This window comes from Camelus bactrianus, chromosome 21 (genome assembly GCF_048773025.1).
Source record: "Camelus bactrianus isolate YW-2024 breed Bactrian camel chromosome 21, ASM4877302v1, whole genome shotgun sequence".
In the NCBI taxonomy this organism is placed as follows: Eukaryota; Metazoa; Chordata; class Mammalia; order Artiodactyla; family Camelidae; genus Camelus; species Camelus bactrianus.
The window spans coordinates 31,162,041-31,180,049 of NC_133559.1; the positions used below are offsets into that span (position 1 = coordinate 31,162,041).

At 59.8% G+C, this 18,009-nt stretch overlaps 1 protein-coding gene across 1 annotated transcript in view; it reads left to right on the top strand.

Moving 5' to 3' along the window:
* Nucleotides 1-18,009, top strand: part of LOC141574331 (tensin-3-like) — an 89,475-nt gene that overhangs the window by 23,554 nt on the left and 47,912 nt on the right. The window contains 3 exon segments of the mRNA XM_074349092.1: nucleotides 6,571-6,700; nucleotides 7,503-7,799; nucleotides 17,982-18,008. Coding sequence (XP_074205193.1) covers nucleotides 6,571-6,700; nucleotides 7,503-7,799; nucleotides 17,982-18,008 — 454 coding nt within the window.

The following is an 18,009-nucleotide window of genomic DNA, read 5'->3' on the forward strand; positions in this document are numbered from 1 at the left end:
TTGCGGGCCTCACTGGCCCTGCCTCTGTCCCTCCCTCTCCCCTTCCTTCCTTCCCATTAATTCATTTGTCCAGCAGCCCTTTCTGAATGTTGGTAGCTTTTTGAGTGTCTGCGTGGTGCCTTGGCACTGGGGGGGGTGGGGGGACATCTTTGTCCTGGAGGAGCCTGGGGAGTGGTCATCTCCAGGAGGGGATCTGGAGAGCCCCGCAGAGATGGTCCTGCCAGACAAGGCTGGCGGGCCAGGGGCTCCAGGAGGACGTGCCCTCGGGCTAGGCGCAAGGCGCTGGGTGGGGTGTGAAAGGCGCAGTGCCGACCCTGAGGGTGCCACTGTGGGGGTTAGCTGTCCTGCGAGACTGAAGCTGGGTGGTTCAGGGCTTTTGCAGCTTGCTTCTGGGAAGTGTGGTGTTACCGAAGCTCTTTCCCGTGTCCTGACAATGCACTGAGCTACACCCGAGGGTCCCCGCCGCAGGACTGAGTTGGAGGCACGGTGGTCAGGGGAGAAAGCCCTTGGTCTCCGACTGAAGGCACGCTCCAGCCACAGCGGATTTGGCCGGGACAGGCCTCGGCCCATGCCTGGGCTTCCGCCAGGTCTGCGGCTTAAAGGGACTGGGTGGCCTCGGATGGGTCACTGTCCAGACCCGAGCCCCCCTGCTGCATGGGAACCACATGGGGGTTCGTGAGGATGCGATGGGTCAGCGTAGCTGGCGGGGTGAAGGCCACTTGATGTGACCGTGGGCCTGCTGCGGCTTGGCCTGGGGTCCTCCACCTCGGGAGACCCCCAACCCCAGGAGGCCCCAACCCACCGGTCTTACCGCTGCCCAGCCCTGTGGTGAGCTGATGGGGTGCTCCGCCCGGGGCCCCGTCCACATCTGACAGTCCAGAGCCCACCCCCGGCTGGAGTCCCTGGGCAGGCCCACAGCCCACAAGCACCATGAGCCGCTGTTTTCCCCAGGGGACCAGCCGTGGTACTGCTTTAGGGACACATGTCCAGGCCCGTCTGCATCACAGCACAAGTCGAGGTGCAGGCACCCCGGCAGCTTGAGGGCTCGGGAGCCTCCTGGGGGAATGTTTCCAACATAAAGACATCTCCGTGGTTTTCTGTTCCTGGGAGAGCTGCTGGCAGGCAGATAGGGTCTCCCAGACCCTTCCCAGCAAACAGCCCCTCCGTAGGCCAGACCCTCCCACACCTCTGTGCTCTCCCAATGCAGAGAATTTTGGGAGTGCATTATGACTTGCTTTGTACTTCCTGTGTTTACTGTTCACTTTTGCACACTCTGCACTTATTTTTGCAGCATTATCAGATGGGAGGAGGAGGATGTGAGTTACAGCTGGAAAGGCGTACTTTTCCATCACACAGGGTGGGTTCCCCTTGTGCTGTTTGTAGAAAGGAGGTTTGGTTTACTGATCGAGGAGGCCTCCAGGTAGCTGTGACCTCCCATGTTGGTGTTCCCCACGCTCCCAGGACAAAGTCCCGCTGCCTGGGGGCTCAGACAACCCGTGATCATCCTCTCCCCATCCTGGAGGCCGGAGCCCAAGAGCAAGGTGTCGGCAGGGCTGGTGTCTCCTGCAGACACTGTCTCCTCCCTGAGTCCTCACGGGGTCTCCCTCTGCGTGTCTGTGTCATCTCTGCTTACAAGGACACCAGTCCCATGGGGTTGCCCCACCTCAATACGACCTCATTTTATGTTAATCACCTTTAGGACTTCAGTGTATGAATTTGGGGGGGACAGAATTCAGATCCTAATACTTGTGTCCATCAAGTAAACCTGCCCTAGTGAGATCAGCAGTGAAATTGGGCTCATTGTTCCCCCCTCCCCCCGCCCCGGGCTGTGACCTGACTGCTCGTTCATTCTTAGAGGACGAGAGGGTGAGTCACACGCAGCCCCCACTCCCACGAGTTTAGATTCCAGCTGTAGAGTGGGACGAGCCGGCGGATCCTCGTGCGTGCTCACCTGTGCACAGAGACAAACGGGAGGGTCGCGCCGGGACGGTCACGGCGGGAGTGGTGATCCCAGCCTGGGGAGGAAGAGGCACTCGGGGACGGGCCCTGGGTGTCAGCGCAGCCACACTCAGAGCACAGTCCATTGGCTCCTTGCTCGAAACCCCAGGGCTGTTGGCTCCACCTGAAGACAGCCCGAGAAACCGCACGGGAAGGGCAGGTGCCCGGAATGTCCCTCGCGGTGGCAGAGTGTCCTGGGGGCAGCCTGAGCTGCCCTCCTGCACGTCTCCTCCCAGCCTCTCCCAGCTCAGGTGAACTTTGGTTTGCCTGGTCCTGCATTCTGGCCAGTTAGCGCCTGGCGTCCTCCTCTGTGGACCCAGCAGACGGCCCTCGAGTGGAGGAAGCTGCATCGGGGGAGGGGACGCTTCAGGGCCTTTTCTGTGTAAAGGTTCAAATACACAGGCGTTTTCATCTCTCAGCGAGAACCTGGCAGAGGCCGGGACTTGGACGGACTCCTAGCTGCAGGGAATGAGTGTCTGAGTTCCCACCGCAGGGGCTGAGGGCTCAGCCAGGATGTCTGTCTGGTGTGTGCTGGGCTCTGGATGGCAGGAGGGGCTCCCCGGGCCGGCTGGCGGCCCTGGCCACCGTTCTGAGATGACATCGTCCTCGGATTTTTCCCTCCTGGAGTTTGGTGAATGCATCCTTGTCACAGGTGCCGTCTCCTCCCCGCATCCTCACGGGGTCTGTGGGCTCATCTCCTCTGCTTACAGGGCCGCCCACTTCCCACCCCTGGGATTCTGTGTCGAGACCGGTTAACACGGGTCTCGGGGGTCAAGTTCCGAGAGGTAAGGCCGCGTCCGCTCTGGTGGGTTGGGAACCCTGTGTGGGAAGGTGGAGGGCTCTGTCCTTCCTCCCTTCCCCTGGGGGGCTGGCAGGAGGGCTGTCCCTCCCTCCCTCTGCACACCCCCACCCCACCTCCCCGTCTTTGCACTGTGCTCCCCCGAGGGCCAGATTTTCGAGGCCACCCCCTCGGGCGCTCAGCAGACTTGCTGCCATTGGGGTCTGCCGGCATGTCAGTATGTAACCTCGCTGAGGAATCCGCGTGGGCGCGGCCGCCGGGAGCCTGGCGGAGGTCCAGGCCCTGAGGGCTGATAAACACTTTCTCAGCCACGTGCCTTGTCTTGCTGTCTCTGCTGGTGCCCCATGGCCACTGAATCCTGCCGCCTTGGTGGCAGCCCCAACCCGGCCCCAGCAACCAGCCTGTGTAGCTCCTGCTTCCTACTCAGGGCACTTGGGTGACGTCCGGGCGGAGGACGCGCCCGGGGTCCCCGGACTTGCTCTTGCGGGGGCTGTTGTCGGAGGCGGTCGTGTGTCTGTCTGTGTATCGCCCTGCGAGTATGCGCTGTCAGGCGTCTTTCTCCCCCGCTGGGCCGCGGGGCCCTGCCACCCTCTGACATCACTGTGGCCTCCATCTGAGTGAAAGCACACTGGCCCTGGCTAACGCAGGCACTCTGATTCACCAGGGCAGCTGACAGGCTTGTGAAACCTTAGGGTGTGTGGCTGTGGCTGTGTCTTTGAGGACACACGTTCCTTGGGGCTGTCTAGACGGCCACCGGGGCCACCAGCAAAGTGGGTGGAAACAGGTGACCCTCTTCCTGGAGGGGGCACATGGCAGCTTTGATGACTGAGGGAGGATGGAACTGAAGAGGGGCCTCCACTGACCAGGCTGGGACCCCAGAGGGCCGACCTCTGACCCTGAGGCAGGTGCTCCGGGGAACCCGTCCTCTGGTTTGGAATTTCTAGAACGCATCAACCCTTGGCCTTCAGATTTTAGAATATTTGCATTTGAAACAATTCCAAGAGCTGGGTCTCAATTTTGCACGCAGGGAAAATACCCCTTGCTCCAAGGTGCTTTTCCTCCTGTAGGTGGAAAGTGTGAAATAAAAACACACCAGTGCCACCTCAGGATTAAGCAGGTCTGGTAGTATATCAGTCATTTAAATTTTTTTTTAATTTTTTAAATTAAAAAAATTAAAATGTGTCAGTCTTTAGGCTCCAGATTGTTGGAGAATGTTTCTCTCAGGGCCGTTGGTAACAAATGCATAAAACCCAGCAGATACAGCGAATGTTTGGATTCACATACTGTGTTCCTACATGGTGCTGATTTGATCCTTGTCACAAATTCACAAGGCCGTCATTTTAATACAGAGAAAGTCGTGTCGTCAGAGGAAGTAAGGGTGTTCCCCGAGCCTCAAGCCCACCCCGCCCACACCGTGTGTCTCCACTGTGGGCTTTGGAGGATGGCCTGTGACAGCCGATGGCCTTTGGTGCCCCACTCACTGTTTCAGTTTTTCCCTCTGTTTTCCCACTGTTTCACTGTTTTCCCCTTGTGCAAAGTTGAGCACTGGCTCTTGTGAGTGTCCTTTCAAATGCAGATAGTCTAAAATCTGAAGGCCAAGGATTGCTGTGTCCTAGAGACTCGCTGGGGAGACCTAGGTAAATAAAACTGCTAATGTAGATGGATGAGGGGTAAATTGCAGACCTCGGTGGCTCGAATCTTTATGCAACGTCACCAACACTTGATATCTTCAGCAGTTCTCCCATGGCATGTAGACAGGTGATTCTGGTCTCTTGTCACCAACGCCACGGAGGTTGGCCGTCGTGGATGGTGATCAGTCCAGCTCTGCGGAGGCCCCCAGGCAGGGCTCCTGTAGGATGGGTCCATCCCTTCTCCTGTCAGAGCCGCCCAGACCCCGAATGAGGGAGATGCCCGTGGTCTTCTGTGCCTTCGGGAGACAGCCGGGGTCATTCCTGAGGTGCCCAGGAGCAGGACAGGTGGGGGGTCCACCCTAAGCAGCGGGGAGGGAGGTCCATCCTCCATGAAACAGTGGGAGGGCTTCAGGGGGGCTCAGGTCTCAGGAGGGGGCTGTTCTTGGGAGGCTCCCCCTCCCTCCCCCTGAGCCCTTCTTGTCCCTGGAAAAACTAGGTGTCTTCAGACACCGAAGTCTCGCTGGGCCCAGGGAGGTGCCCGGCCCCGGGTTCCCCAGTCTCCACCTGCCCATGGGCACTGGCCCGCTGCTGGCGGTCCGGGGTGCCATCTGCGGGCTGGCCTGGCCTAGGGCCGCCTGCTTAGGGGAGATCAGTGCCTGGAGGCCGTGTTTTGGGCAACTGGGCCACACCTCAGTGTTTATAAAGACTTGAGCACCCAGACTGGGGCATCTCTGAACCCCTCTTTCCTTTTGTCCAGCTCATCCCTTCTCGTGCCCTAACTTCCAAGGCACCACGGGGAGAGGGCAGGTGGGTCACGTCAGCCCATGGACACAGGCTCGTGGGGGACCACTGTCCTGTGGGGTCTCCCCTGCGGCACTAGGGTGGGGGCCTCGGCCGAGCGGTCAGTGCAGGACGTGGGCCCCAGTGCAGTGAGGGGCAGGCAGCACATTCTGGAAGGAAGCTGAGAAGTCAGCCTCTGATCCGACCCTGCTAAGGGGCCGGAGGACTTGTGACTGGCAAGCCATCTGCTGTTAGCAAGCAAGTTGAAGTTTTCAAGTTTCTGCAGAATTCTTGTTGGCTGGTTCCAGATGGCTGGGCAGGGCCCTGAAGCCTCCAGGTGCCCCTTCTGCTGGGCACGTGGGATGAAGGGAGTGCCCCCTCCATTCTGTGCATCTGAGAGCAGAATCCAGGCTGATTCTGGCCACAGACCCCTGGGGGCCCTGGAGAGGAGCCCCCGCCCTGCTGTGGGAGGGAAGAGGGGTCCCCTCTCTGCAGCACGCCGCCCCTCTGTGGCCTTCCAGCCCTCCCTGTGGCCAGCGCTGCCCAGGTTGGGGTGGGAAGTGATGCTCAGGGCCCCTCCCCTGCCTGTCCTCCCCTGGTGGTACTAGGTGCCTAGAGGGGTGCCTCCACCCTGTGCGTCAGTGCGGTCACCCCGGAGGCCTGAGCTGCACCCCGGGACCCTGGGCCGCCACAAACAGCCCAAGGTCAAATCACATCCCTGGTGCTTCTGGAGGCTGGTCTCAAATGACCACTCAGGACGCCTGGACAGCCTGGCACTGGAATTTAAGAGCCAGGCCTCTCTCCCCTCCCCTCCACCCCACGTCTCCATCTCTGTGTGAATTACAACCTGCAGAGAAGCATCGAGCACGTTACAGGAGGTCCTGACCAGCATCTTCTTCCCCGAGGACAGGGAGGCTTTAGGTGAAGCACGGAGAGTTCAGGTCAAACTAGGAAAAAGAGGCCACAGAATTTCATTCTGTGGATGTCTCTCAGAGTTAGAGGTGCAGTGCACCCAAGTTCACAGGGCTGCTGGCTTCCTGCCCTGCTGGGACAGCTCGGCGTCCTTCAGAGGGACCCACACCTGGGGCAGTGATGCCAGCAGCCCGACTCGGGGGCGGGGCGCTCCCCGGGCCCTCCTGCAGTGCTCCGCCTGTGCGCCCCTTGAGTGTCACCTGTGGTCTAGTGTCACCCATGGTCCAGTGTCTGTGGTCCAGTGTCATTCGTGGTCCTAGTGCTGTCTGTGATCTGGCTGTTGTCCGTGGTCCCGGTGTCGTCCATGGTCTGGTGTTATCCATGGTCAAGTCTCGTCCATGGTCCATTGTCATCCGTGGTCCAGTGTCCACAGCGTGCCCTTGTTTCCAGGTGAAGTGCTACCACAAGAGATACTGCTTGGCCACCGGCGACGTCGTCTTCCACCTGCAGTTCCACATGGGCACCATCCAGGGCTACGGCCTCGTGTTTGGAAAGGAGGACCTGGACAATGCCTGCAAAGGTGAGGCCCCCCCACCAGGTGTGTGCAGACGTCCCCTGCCGCCACCTTGTGCCTCCCTTCCCACCTCTGTAAATTAGCCCATTGTTAAGTTATCCAGTCCCACAAAAGACTGATTGATCCAGCAAGGAAAAAACTCTTGCACAGTGAAGTTACCAGCACCTTCTCGGCCGTGAGCGCACTGCTGCGGATGTGGGGGTGGTGCTGCCCAGGCTGGCCTGTGAGGTCAGAGTCAGGCCCACTGCGAGTCCGCATGAACAGCAGCGCCTGGGCGCGGGGGTTGTTCACGCATCTGGCTGTTGTGACTGCTGCCGCGGGATGCTCTGTGCACGGGTTGACCCCACGCTGTCCCCCGCCACTGCTGGTCTTCCCTCCCACGTTGTGAACTTTCCACCTCTTGTCCCGTCGTCCTCATGAGGTTGCGCTATCTAGGTGCCTTCTCTGTGCTTTCGGGCCCCGCCCTGGGGATCGCTTGCCACGTGCCGCAGGCCTCCCGTCTGCAGGGTCATACGGGAGAACCTCCAGGTCTGCTCTGGGTTAGCTGCGGAGGCCTGGGCACAGAATCCCCCCGTGCAGCATTGGGAGGCCGGAGGCCCTTCGGAGCACGGCGCCCAGAGCCCCCCGTTGGCCACACAGACCCCACCTTTGCAGGGGAGCTCAGCTGTCACCGCCCGCCCGTGTGGGCTGCATGGTCAGGCCCCGCCACTGGGACCCGGGGACAGGGCAGCGTTCCCAGCGCGAGTGCCCGGAGGCCGTCTGCAGCGGCACCGCTGAGACCTGAGGCCCGCTGGCGCCCCTGCCACAGACTCCTGGAGGCCATCCCAGCACGTGTGTGACGCCCCCGCCGCAGGAGGAAAGCGCGCCCCGAGCCCCAGGCAGTGGGAGATGAGCTGCAAGGCGGACAGGCTCCCTCTGACACAGCTGGAAGTGGAGAGAAGAGACCAGCCTGCCGTGATTTCGTCCCTTCCTCATCATGGGTGCCTTAGCTGGTGTTTTCCGCACGGCTGTCAGCCTTGGGATGGAAGGGTCAGCTTTGAGGACTCCGTCTTGCAGGAGGTGGGGGACCCCACCCGCTCTGGAACCCCAGTCCTCAAACCTGATCGTTCAGAGTTCTGTTTCTAATCTCGTTTCTTTTTCTTTTTGTTTTTTGGGAGGCAGAAGTAATTAGGGGTCTTTTTTTAACGGAGGTGCTGGGGATTGAACCCAGGACCTCGTGCACGCTAAGCACACGCTCCACCGCTGAGCTAGCCCCTCCCCCATCTCGTTTTTTCCTACGTGAGCTCTTTGGAGGAAAATGGATGTGGTCAGTCCAACCCTCCTTTACTTGCAGTGGCACTGTTATTTGTGAAGTGGGCCAGTTCCCTGGAGGGGAGGCGGGCTGCTCAGTCTCCTCCACCCAACACCAGGCGGAGTGGACCCTGCCCAAGAATTGCAGTGTGTCCCACAGCAAAAGACACTTTCTCCACTGTGCAAACGTGCCGCATGCCGGGATGGCCGTTCCAGGGGCGGGGGGCGGGCCGTGCTGACATGCTGGCTGTGCCCCATGTCCCTGACAGGTGCCAACGTCTGTGAAGTTCCGGCGTGTTCTGGCATCAGAGGGGGTTCTGCTGTTTGCTCAGTGTGTTCTGTGCATTTAAAGACTCGGAGCACCTGTTCAGCCGCTGGCTGGAGCCCCCTCAGCTGCACAGACCACAGCCCCAGCAGGTGCCGGGGCAGGGCATGCCCTGGCTCACTTGCTGAAGAACCAAGTGAGGCTAGAACTGCATCGGGTCAAGCGATGGGCTGGCTCTGGCTCCTCCGGTCAGCCTCTCCACTCGGGGAGGGACACGCTGGAGGGAAGCCCTTGCCTCGCCTCCTCCTCTGCCTCCAGGGTTCAGATTGCACTCCACCTGATTGCAGGGAGCCCCACCCTCCTGTTTATGTTGCCCTGGCTTTTTTTGGTGGAACCAAAGTCCGTCACTTAGTGGATCTTCCTCCTTCTGCCCAGACTAGAGAGGGAGGCAAGGTCCCTGGGAGGGAGGGGGACACGCCCCCGCCCCGGGGATGCTGTGTTCTGGGCTGGAAGGCTTTCCTTCGTGGAAGAGAGGGGTGAGCTGTTGTGGGCTGAATGGGCTGCCAGGCTGGTTGGAAGGAAGGTAAGCAGGGAGCCTGTGTGCATGTGTATGCGTGTGTGTGTGTGTGTGTGCATGCGCCCACACACTTCTGCTAGGCTGTGTCCTTGAGACCAGAGGGGCAGGACGGCGCCCCGGGACGGCAGAGGGCATCTGATGACATGCAGTGAGCTGAGGGCAGTTTTCACCTGGCAGCGGGGAGGTCAGGCGGCCTCGGGGAAGACAGTTTGCAGGTCAGGGGCATCGGGACTGCTTCTGCCCTTGGAGGTCAGTGATGGCCAGAAGCCTGTGGCTGCTCCGTGGCTGGCTGGCCAGCTGGCTGCTGAGTCAGCCCCGGGCACCCCCATGTCCCCGGCCGGCCATGGCTCAGTGTGTTTGCTCAGTTAGGAGTGCTGTTGACGGGAGACCCGAGCTTGGGCGTTGGGTGGGCAGGACAGGCGCCCATGGGAGCGGCCCTGCCAGCGTTCCGTTTGTGTGGGCTGTCCGGGCGTGGTCACTGGCATGGGGACACACCTTCCCCAGCCCTGCTGTGAACCCCAGCGGCCCTCCAGCCCGTGTCCTCAGCCAGGGTGCCAGGAATCTGTGATGCTGGTGGCGCCGACCCCCCTTTCTGGCTGGAAAACCCCACTCTCGCCCTAGTTTTTCTAGTCTGGGTTTCTCAAGGCACTTCCAGCCTGCTTTGTTTTTAGGAAACTTTTACAAGGGAGGGAGCACTTTCCATCCACCCCCTGGCAGGCCAGGGGTCTCAGGGTGTGAGCTGGCCAGTCAGGAGCAGTGAGTGGTTTCTGGAACTCGGCCCTAGCAGAGGAAGGGAGTCGAGGTGTCTGGAGGTTCCTGGCCATCCAGCACCATGTTTGGCCTTTAATTTCGAGGAGCAGGCACTTTGCATCTCTCCCAGTCTCTGCTGCTGTAACAGGACTAAAGATCGTAGGCTCAAAGGCCCTGGCATGGCCATCACTTCAGAGGTCTCGATTTTCTTGGGAATAGAAACTGATTCAGTCCACGTGCAGGGGAGTCTGTAATTAGCACAGAGGCAGATTCCTGCTGCAAGAAAAATAAAAGCAAACCTCGTTTCCCAAGAGGTTACAAACACCACACTTGCAAATGTCCAAGTGGAAGAAATGAGAGAGAGATCTCAGTGTGAGTGACTTGGTGAGATGACGGGTCTCCCCTAAGAGGGACACCGGCCAAGCCCAGGCGTTTCCCATGGTTGCGAGGCAAGCCCCTCCGCCCCCGAGGGAGGAGGCATCTCGGGACACTTCCAAAGCCACCTGCAGTTCCACACCTGGTCAGAGGGCGTGCAGGGCCACTCACCCCCTGGAACAGCCTCCTCTCTGGGCCCACACCCCTTCCAGCTGCCTGGTCGGTGATACCCCATCCACGCCTCAGAGGCCGGGACCCCTCGGTGCATGAGACTGCGGGCACTGAGATGCCTGCCTGCTTCTGGGCACCTTGCAGGGCTGGACCAGTGCCACTGGGCCTGTTCTCAGAACTGAAAGGTGGGCAGTTTGTCGCTGGTCCTGCAGCTGGTCACTGAAAGCAGCAAGCCTGGGAGAAACGGTCTCTGACCCCTAGGCTGAGGGTTCCCAGGTGCACTGAGGGGGCGAAGGCGTGGCTGACACCCTCCCCCTGAGCCCTGTGGGCCGGGGCATGGCCCCACGATCCCCCGGGTCCAGCAGGGGCCAGTGAGTGTTGAAGCTGCAGGCAGTGCAAAGGCCTGGGGTTCGCTCAGGGTCATCGGTCCCTGAAGAAGCAGAGACGGCAGACTATGGGGCTCAAACGGTGTCCCAGCTGGTGAGAGCTGGAGGGGGCTGTCTGGGGCCAGAGGGCCACCCTGTGCAGATGTGCAGGACAGTTGACACCTGGCAGTTTGGGTCACTAGAGACAATCAGTGACATAGAGAACTTTCCGAGAGGGTTTAAAGATTCCATTTTTTCTTTACATTTCCATGAAAAAGCAATTCCTCACCATAATCCGTCCCAGCTAACGAGGCTGAGTTAAGAACAGTCATTGCCTGGGCACCATGAGGCATTTTCGTTCCTGGGCTCTGGGCCAGCGGGAGCACAAGCAGGAACCGGTCACAAGTGCAGGTGTGGGGACACACAGGAAGGGGGTCACACAGTGCCCGCCCCTGCTATTCCCTTTGCCTTGGCCTCTCCAAATCACCACGGCCACCCCAGGACAGCCCTCGTCACACACCCCGTCACCAGGCAACTGCTCTGCCAGTTAGGGGAGTGAAGCACAGAGAGGTTGAGTAACTCACCCAAGGCCACACAGCTGTGAGGAGTTTTAATCGGGACTCACGCCTGGGTGGGACTCTGCCAGAAAGTCTAGAAGGGGACAGAAGATGTGCCCATAAATCACATTGAAGAGAAAGTTAAAACTAGCTCTGTTCCACAAGGTGGGCACAAAGGGACCACAAAGCTGCCCCGAGGAAGAGAGGCATGCACTGTCTCAGAGTCCAGGAAGAGGAGGCAGGAAGGCCCTGGGAGGGAGGGGGAGGGTGGAGGGATGGTGGGGAGGGGGACACGGCAGGGTGGGCCATTGGCACGGTGAGTTTCATTTCTGTCTTGAAGTCATCATCCTTTTTAAAGTCGAGGCATGGTTCACAAACAGCAAAGTTCACTCTGTTTACCGTGCACTTCCAGGAGTTCAGCGTCCTCTCCTGAAACCCCCGCTACAACTAAGATACAGAATGCTTCTGTCGCCCACACAGTCCCCGATGCCCGTCTGCCGCCTCCCCTCCCGCCTTCCCGGCACCCATCTCTGCCCACGGTTGGAGCCCGCAGTAGAAGCCTTTGGAATGTGGGTGCTTCCACTCAGTGCTCTGGGGGCAGGTGCAGGTGGTGGTGTCATCTGTGTCCTCATCTCGCACCCTTTCCCTGGGAGGACCCTCCGCGGGGCTGGTGTCCGATATGGGCATGTCTTGCTGCTGCCTGGGTTTAGCCGGGTGGCCCCGGGCCATGAGTTATTTCAGGGGCGAGCGGGAGGCGGTGTTGTAGGACCAGAAGTGAGCACAGTGGTCAGCAGTCTGTGTCCAGAGAAACAGCCCGGCTGTGGTGAGTCAGGGCGGGCCGGGAGCCTTCCCGTTACCAGGCCCCCACACCAGGCGCAGTGGGCGTGGTGTGCGGGAACCCGGGAGCAGGCCGTTCATGGTCAAGACAGAAACACACAGCCCGCCCCGGACTCCCAGCAGGCGGACAGTCCTGCCACCATCTCCCAGCAGCCTCACCGCCCAGACCGCTGTCCCTGGGCCGTGCACCATCTCAGGATTTAGGGAGGAAAACACAGCGTGCTTAAGTGGTTTCTGAGGAGTGTGTGTGTGAGAGAGAGAGCTGCAAAGAAAACATTCAGGCAAATTCCTTTCCAAAATTAAACTGTTAATTTCACACTGAAGTAGTTGGTCAGGTTTAGAATTCCAGCGTCTTCAAAAAGGAAAGCGTGGATGGCGGAGGGGGTGGAGGCAGGCTTGAATTCCAGGTGATCTATTCAGGAGACTTTATTCTAGGGAATACTCTGTTTTCTCCTCTGAGAAATGGGTTTGTGGGTGCCTGCTTCATGAGAGGGCTTCAGGAGTTGGGTGAGGCCATCCCGGGAGCAGAGCGATCCTAGCACATCCTTCAGCAGAGCCTGGCTCCAGGACGTTGGCCACATCGCAGGAGTGGGTGTTCCCCGCAGTCCCTCTTCCTCTGATGATGGGCGTGATTCCTGCTGCCTCACCTGGATGCACCCCTTCCTGCAGTCCTGCTCCCCTTTTCTGCCTCCGCTGACCCACCAGAGGCCAGGAAGCATCCCTGCCCCCCTCCACCTGGCCCTCCTTTCCCGGATCCCAGGCTGGTCCGCTCGCACAGTCAGGACTCTGCTGAATATTCCTCGTCCGCCTCCTTTCCCAGCTAACTAGCAGCCGTGACCAGTGCCAGGTAAACCTTTCTGGAGAGGATTTTTCTGTTTTCCTCCATTGAAGACTTGCAGGGAGGCTGTGGTGAGCGCTTTTGAAATGAAAAGTTGCTTTTTAAGCGAACCTGTCACAAAAGTACAACATAAGCTTCTTAGACTCGATACGTACAAGAGAGGATGGTTACAGGGAGCTTAATGAACCCCTCAGGTTTTGCATCCATTTTTTTGTGGGAAGTGGGGCCTGGGCAGCTGAACGTATTCCAGGTCAGTTCTGCACCTTTTTAGTGGCTGAGTGGCTGGTGCATGCAAGGAGGTGGAGCTGAGATGCAACCCTTCACACACCTGTGGGCTCACACCCGTGAGCACACCTATGAGCACACCTGTGGGCACACACCTGTGAGCACACACCAGTGAGCACACCCGTGATCACACCTGTGAGCACACCCCTGTGAGCACACCTGTGGGTGCACACCCGTGGGTGCACACCTGTGAGCACACCTGTGGGCACACACCTGTGAGCACAGGTGCACATTTATCAGTCTGTGTTCAGCTAGAATGGGGATTTTTTTTTTCATTTTTGTTGTTTTGTTTTTCCTGTCTTCCCCATTGTCTTTGCTTAGTTTTGCCGTATTTTCTGGGTGTCCCTCTCCCTCCTGGTGAGATCACCCCCTTTCAGCAGTCACGGGGTGGGGGGTGGGAGTCTGTCCTGCAGCCCCTCCTGGGGCAGGACCGTCCACTGGTTCTTTTCCAGACAAGAACCTCCCTGGTGGGTCGTCAGCAGAAGTGGCCAGAGCTGTCACGCTGTTTGATGGTGCACTGGGCTCTGGCTGTAGGGAAACCATTACCAGACAACACGCAGGCCTCCCCTGGAAGGGCTGGGGCTCTGGTGGTGGGGGCGGTGGGCAGGGGGGACGTGGAGGGAGGGGTCCATCCCGAGCTGAGATGGGCAAAGGCTCCCGTCCTGTGTCTGCAGTGGAGAAGCTGGGGTCTTGGGCATGTCACTTCCCTGACTGGGGACCTGGGTCCTCATTTGCAGAATGGGGATCAATTCAGACTACCCCACATGCCCCTGAGCTGGACACATGGTGTTCAAACAACTAGTTCAAATGTCCGAAAGGATGCCTGGGGCAGGAGTGAACAAACCCACTTTGCAGAATTCACATCCTGGCCCCACACCCACACCATGGCTTCCACCTCCCCCTGAGTTCTGAGCTGGAGCAGAGCTTCGCAGCACCGAGCCTCCTTTCCCTGAGGGAAGCCCCTGGGGCGGGTGGTGGTGGCAGGACCCCAGCCCCAGCCATGCCAGGGACCCCAGAACGGGGTTTGAAAGTTAACCTTCTGCATCAATTTTCCTGAGCTGGGCCACAGTATAAGGGGCACTCCACCATCAGGTAAACCAGGGTGCCCTTAATGACTGACCAGAGTTCTGGGGGGCTTCGCATGGCAGGAGTGGGTCTCCTGTCCCGTTTCACATGGAGGGCTTGGCAGTCGGCTCTGCAGTTACCCCCCCCAGACCCCCCCAGGCTCCCCAAATAAGTTGTGCTCCTGGTTGTGATTCTGGCCTCGTTGCTCTCACCCTGCAGTTCTCACGTGGGGGTCTCAGAAGACAGGACCCCAGCCTGGGTGGGCCAGCTCATGCCCTGTAGGTGTGGTTACAGGTGGGTGGGCCACGCTCAAGTTGGGGGACACGGGTGTGGGTGGGATGGGCGTGCCCCCTGCACACTGGTGCCCGCCATGTGCCTGGGCCTGTCTGGTCCCCATCACACCCCCGGGGGCTGCACAGAGTGTCCCGACACCCCTCAGACCCTTGGCCCCTCTGCCTGCTTGGCAGGCACACTGGGCTCACATGTCACGTACATTCACAGCATCCATTTCCTTCGACATCTTGGAACCTCGCGTTGAGGGGCTTCAGCTCCTTTCCAGTCTTGTTCGGGGCATTTGAGTACCAGCCAGGAGGGTGGGGAGTGGTGGCATCCCTGGAAATGCAGCTGGCGGGGCTGTGCCGCCCGCCGTGGGGAGAGCTTGTTCTGATGTCTGGTGGGGAGGCCCAGGGGCGGCAGGGAGAAGGGGACATGGGGGCGTTGACCTTCGGGAAGGGTGGGCTGGTTTTAGCTTCCTTTGCCCGCCTAGGCAGCTGCCCATCTTTCCATAGTGGCTCCTGGGGCTTTGCCACGTGAGAACACGCTAGAACGTTCTGCCTCTCAGTGACTCGGTGCCCCCAGGCACAGGGCTGGTCCCTAATGATGGGGACACCATGGGGAGTGAAAAGGGGACTTCGCTCCCGGAGCCCACGCTCCTGTGGGGGTGACGTTGGACACATATGTGGGATGTCACACGTCAGGGTGTGCCACAGACCAACACCCCGTGGGCGGGAAGGAAGGTCAGGAGAGCCCATCCCGAGGAGGCTCAGGAGTATGCCAGGACCGCTCTGGAGGCAGGGCACGGCTCGGGCAAAGGCCCTGGGGCAGGCGCGCCTGCTGTGGTCTGGGAGCAGCAGGGTGGGCCAGGCGGCGGTGAGAGCAGGTGGGACATGCCAGGCCTCGTCCACCCCGGGAGGAGCTTTTAGTAGTTACGGCTGTGGGCCCAGGACCTGGGGACATCGTACGTGTCCTCTCATTCTTGTAACTGCACTGAAGGATACAAATAATCTTTCTCTGTCATAACGGGAGAGTTGGGGGCTTGAACATTCATGTTGTGCCCAGGAAGGCAGAGCCAAGGCAGAACAGGACCCCCCCACCCGAGGCTGTCGGGGAAATCGGGCATCTCGTTTGTCCATCGGGAAAGTCAGTCGGACTCCTTTGGCCAAGAATGCAGGGCGGGGGCGGTGGGTGATGGAGGCCCTTTCCTCCTCACACCCCCCAGTCCGACTCCCCCTCCCTGGGGGCGCAAAGCATGGACGAGGCCCCGACAGCCCCCCCCGGGGCCCTGTGAGCTCCTACAGAGAGCTTTGGAAGGTTGGGCTGGCCTGTTGCGAGGGTTGCCTGATTTGGTTCACACTTTGCTGTAGATGTGACATTCACTGGGCGTTTTCTGCTGCGGGCAGTGATCTGTGTGCATGGTAGGAAGTTGGGAAGAGTCTGTGGAGGCATCTGGCTGGGTCCCGAGCTCCCGGGGATGGCAGCCTGTGCCCGCCTGGCCGTGCGGGCCAGGGAGACCCAGGTCTGGACGCTCAGCCCCCTGCTTACTCCGGGCAGCCGTCATGTTTTTATCCTGCGTTCACTCTTATTGTAAGATTTCTCTTAATGCAAATATCAAGAATGAGATTCCTTGTGGCTCCCCAGACAAGGGACTGTCCTGTTCTGTCTCCTGCAGGAGCTCCCGGGCCTGCCATCTTCGGCCTGGGGCTGCCCTGGGGCCCCAGTCAGACTGGTGACCCTGCACTTGTGGGCACCGCCCTAACTCAGATCAGAGGCATTTTCACCCCGCTCATTCTTGGCTTCTTTTTTTTCTCTTCTTAACTCATTGTGACAGTCCATTTTCATTCCAATTCAGGGAGAGGGACGTAGACGCCCAGCCTTTGTGCTATGACATCTGTTTCTAGAAATCGCAGACTCCCACCGACCCCACCCGTCGCCCATCAAGCTGTGAGACCGGTGGTCTGTCCTCTGGCAGCCCGCCCTCCCAGGCCTGGCGCTGGTCTGACCCTCCGTTCTGGGGTTCTCAGGGAGCGGAGTGTCGTCCCCGCTCACACTCAGCAGAAGAGATGAGAGAGACCTGGCTGCGCGCTGGTTGCATTTTCCTGGCCACCCTAGCAGGTCCCTCTCCAAAGCCAGGTTAATCTGGTGTTTCCTCAGGGCTAGAAGGACACTGGTTCACGAGCTGTGACCTCTGGGCCCACGCTCAGCAGAGGCAGGGTGGTGGCCCCAGGGCGGGGTGGGGTCGAGCCAGGATGTGAATGACGGCTGTCTGATCTTCAGCTCCAGCCCTCCTGCATGACCCAACAGCGACCTGAGTGATGACCTGGAAACACACATGCAGGTCCACGTGGCACCTTCACGGTGGTGGGGGTGACACCGGCAGGTGCTTGCTCCAAGTGCTCAGTCCAGCTGCTCCCCTGAGGCACGCACATCACAAGGTGCCCATCTATGGCCTGGTTTATGGACAGCGCTGTGTGCGCCATTTCTCTGCCCAGCTCTCCCTGCCAGGCACGGCTTTAGGCTGAGTCACTGAGATTCCACCCCAGCCGGGACCCCAGTGTCCGCTGTCCGCATCACTTCTCACCCTGCTTTCCCTGGGGTGCAGTTGAAACGGGAAGGAAGCCCGGGGTCATGCCTGCCCTTGGCCCTGCACCCTGCAGACCCCACAGGTCTCTGTGCTCAAGTGTCACCTCAGCGCCTTCAAAAAAGCTGGGGCCACTGACGGTGCAGCACACCCAGCACACTGGGCCTCTGCAGAGTAAGTGGCTCCAGGCCCCGTGGCCGCTGGGACTCAGCGCCCCCCAGGGCCCACACGGCGTGGTTCAGGCCCTTGCTTGGAATGCAGTTTCATGGTTGGGGAAATGGGGACAGAGGAGGGTGGCGGGGAGGTGCTGATGGTAAGCCTCCTACCTGTGGGGCGCCCTCCCTCCCAGTTACCAGGGACTTCGGCAGCAGTTTGGGGCTTGGGGGGATGGCTGACTGAGCGGCGCAGTTTCCCATCAGAGGCCGGACTCTGTTTTCCCGGCCATCCCGATGCGTGGAGGTCTGTGGTTCCAGACCTGGTCCAGTGTTCTCAGGCCCTGCCCTGTGTTCATGGCACCTTCCGGGCCCAGAGATGCTGCACTTACAGGAAGGCCCGAGGCCTTCCACTGAGTTCCGTTTTAGATTTCAGCAGCTCCCGACTCAGAGGCTCTGTTTGCTAGGACTTTGGTACCCAGCGCCCAGGGAGGCGCTCAGCAGAGTTGGCAGGAGCTCCCTCTTGTCTGACACACGCCATCCATGCCTGAATCCAGGGGGTTTGTGAGCTGAGCTGAGCTCAGCATTCAGATGAGGGGTGACATTAATAGTGAGTCCTCCAGTCGGGTGACGCCGAGGGTGGAGAATCCCATAGATCTCTAAGGGACCCCGTGCCCTTTGCATGAAAAGGTGGAGACGAGTCTGGGGCTGAGATGTGTGAGTGTGCTAACTGCTTGGCGTTCACGTCGCAGGGGTGTATGCAGAGCTTTGGGGAGTCTCCGGGCCTGACTGTTCTGGATTGTCTGCTGTGAGATTATTTACGTCTTCAGTCAGATGAGCAGACCCCTTCCAAGAGCCTGGAGCGCCTTTCATCCCTGACTCACCTCGTTTTCTCCCCACCAGTGCTGCACATGCAGGGCCCCGTTGATGG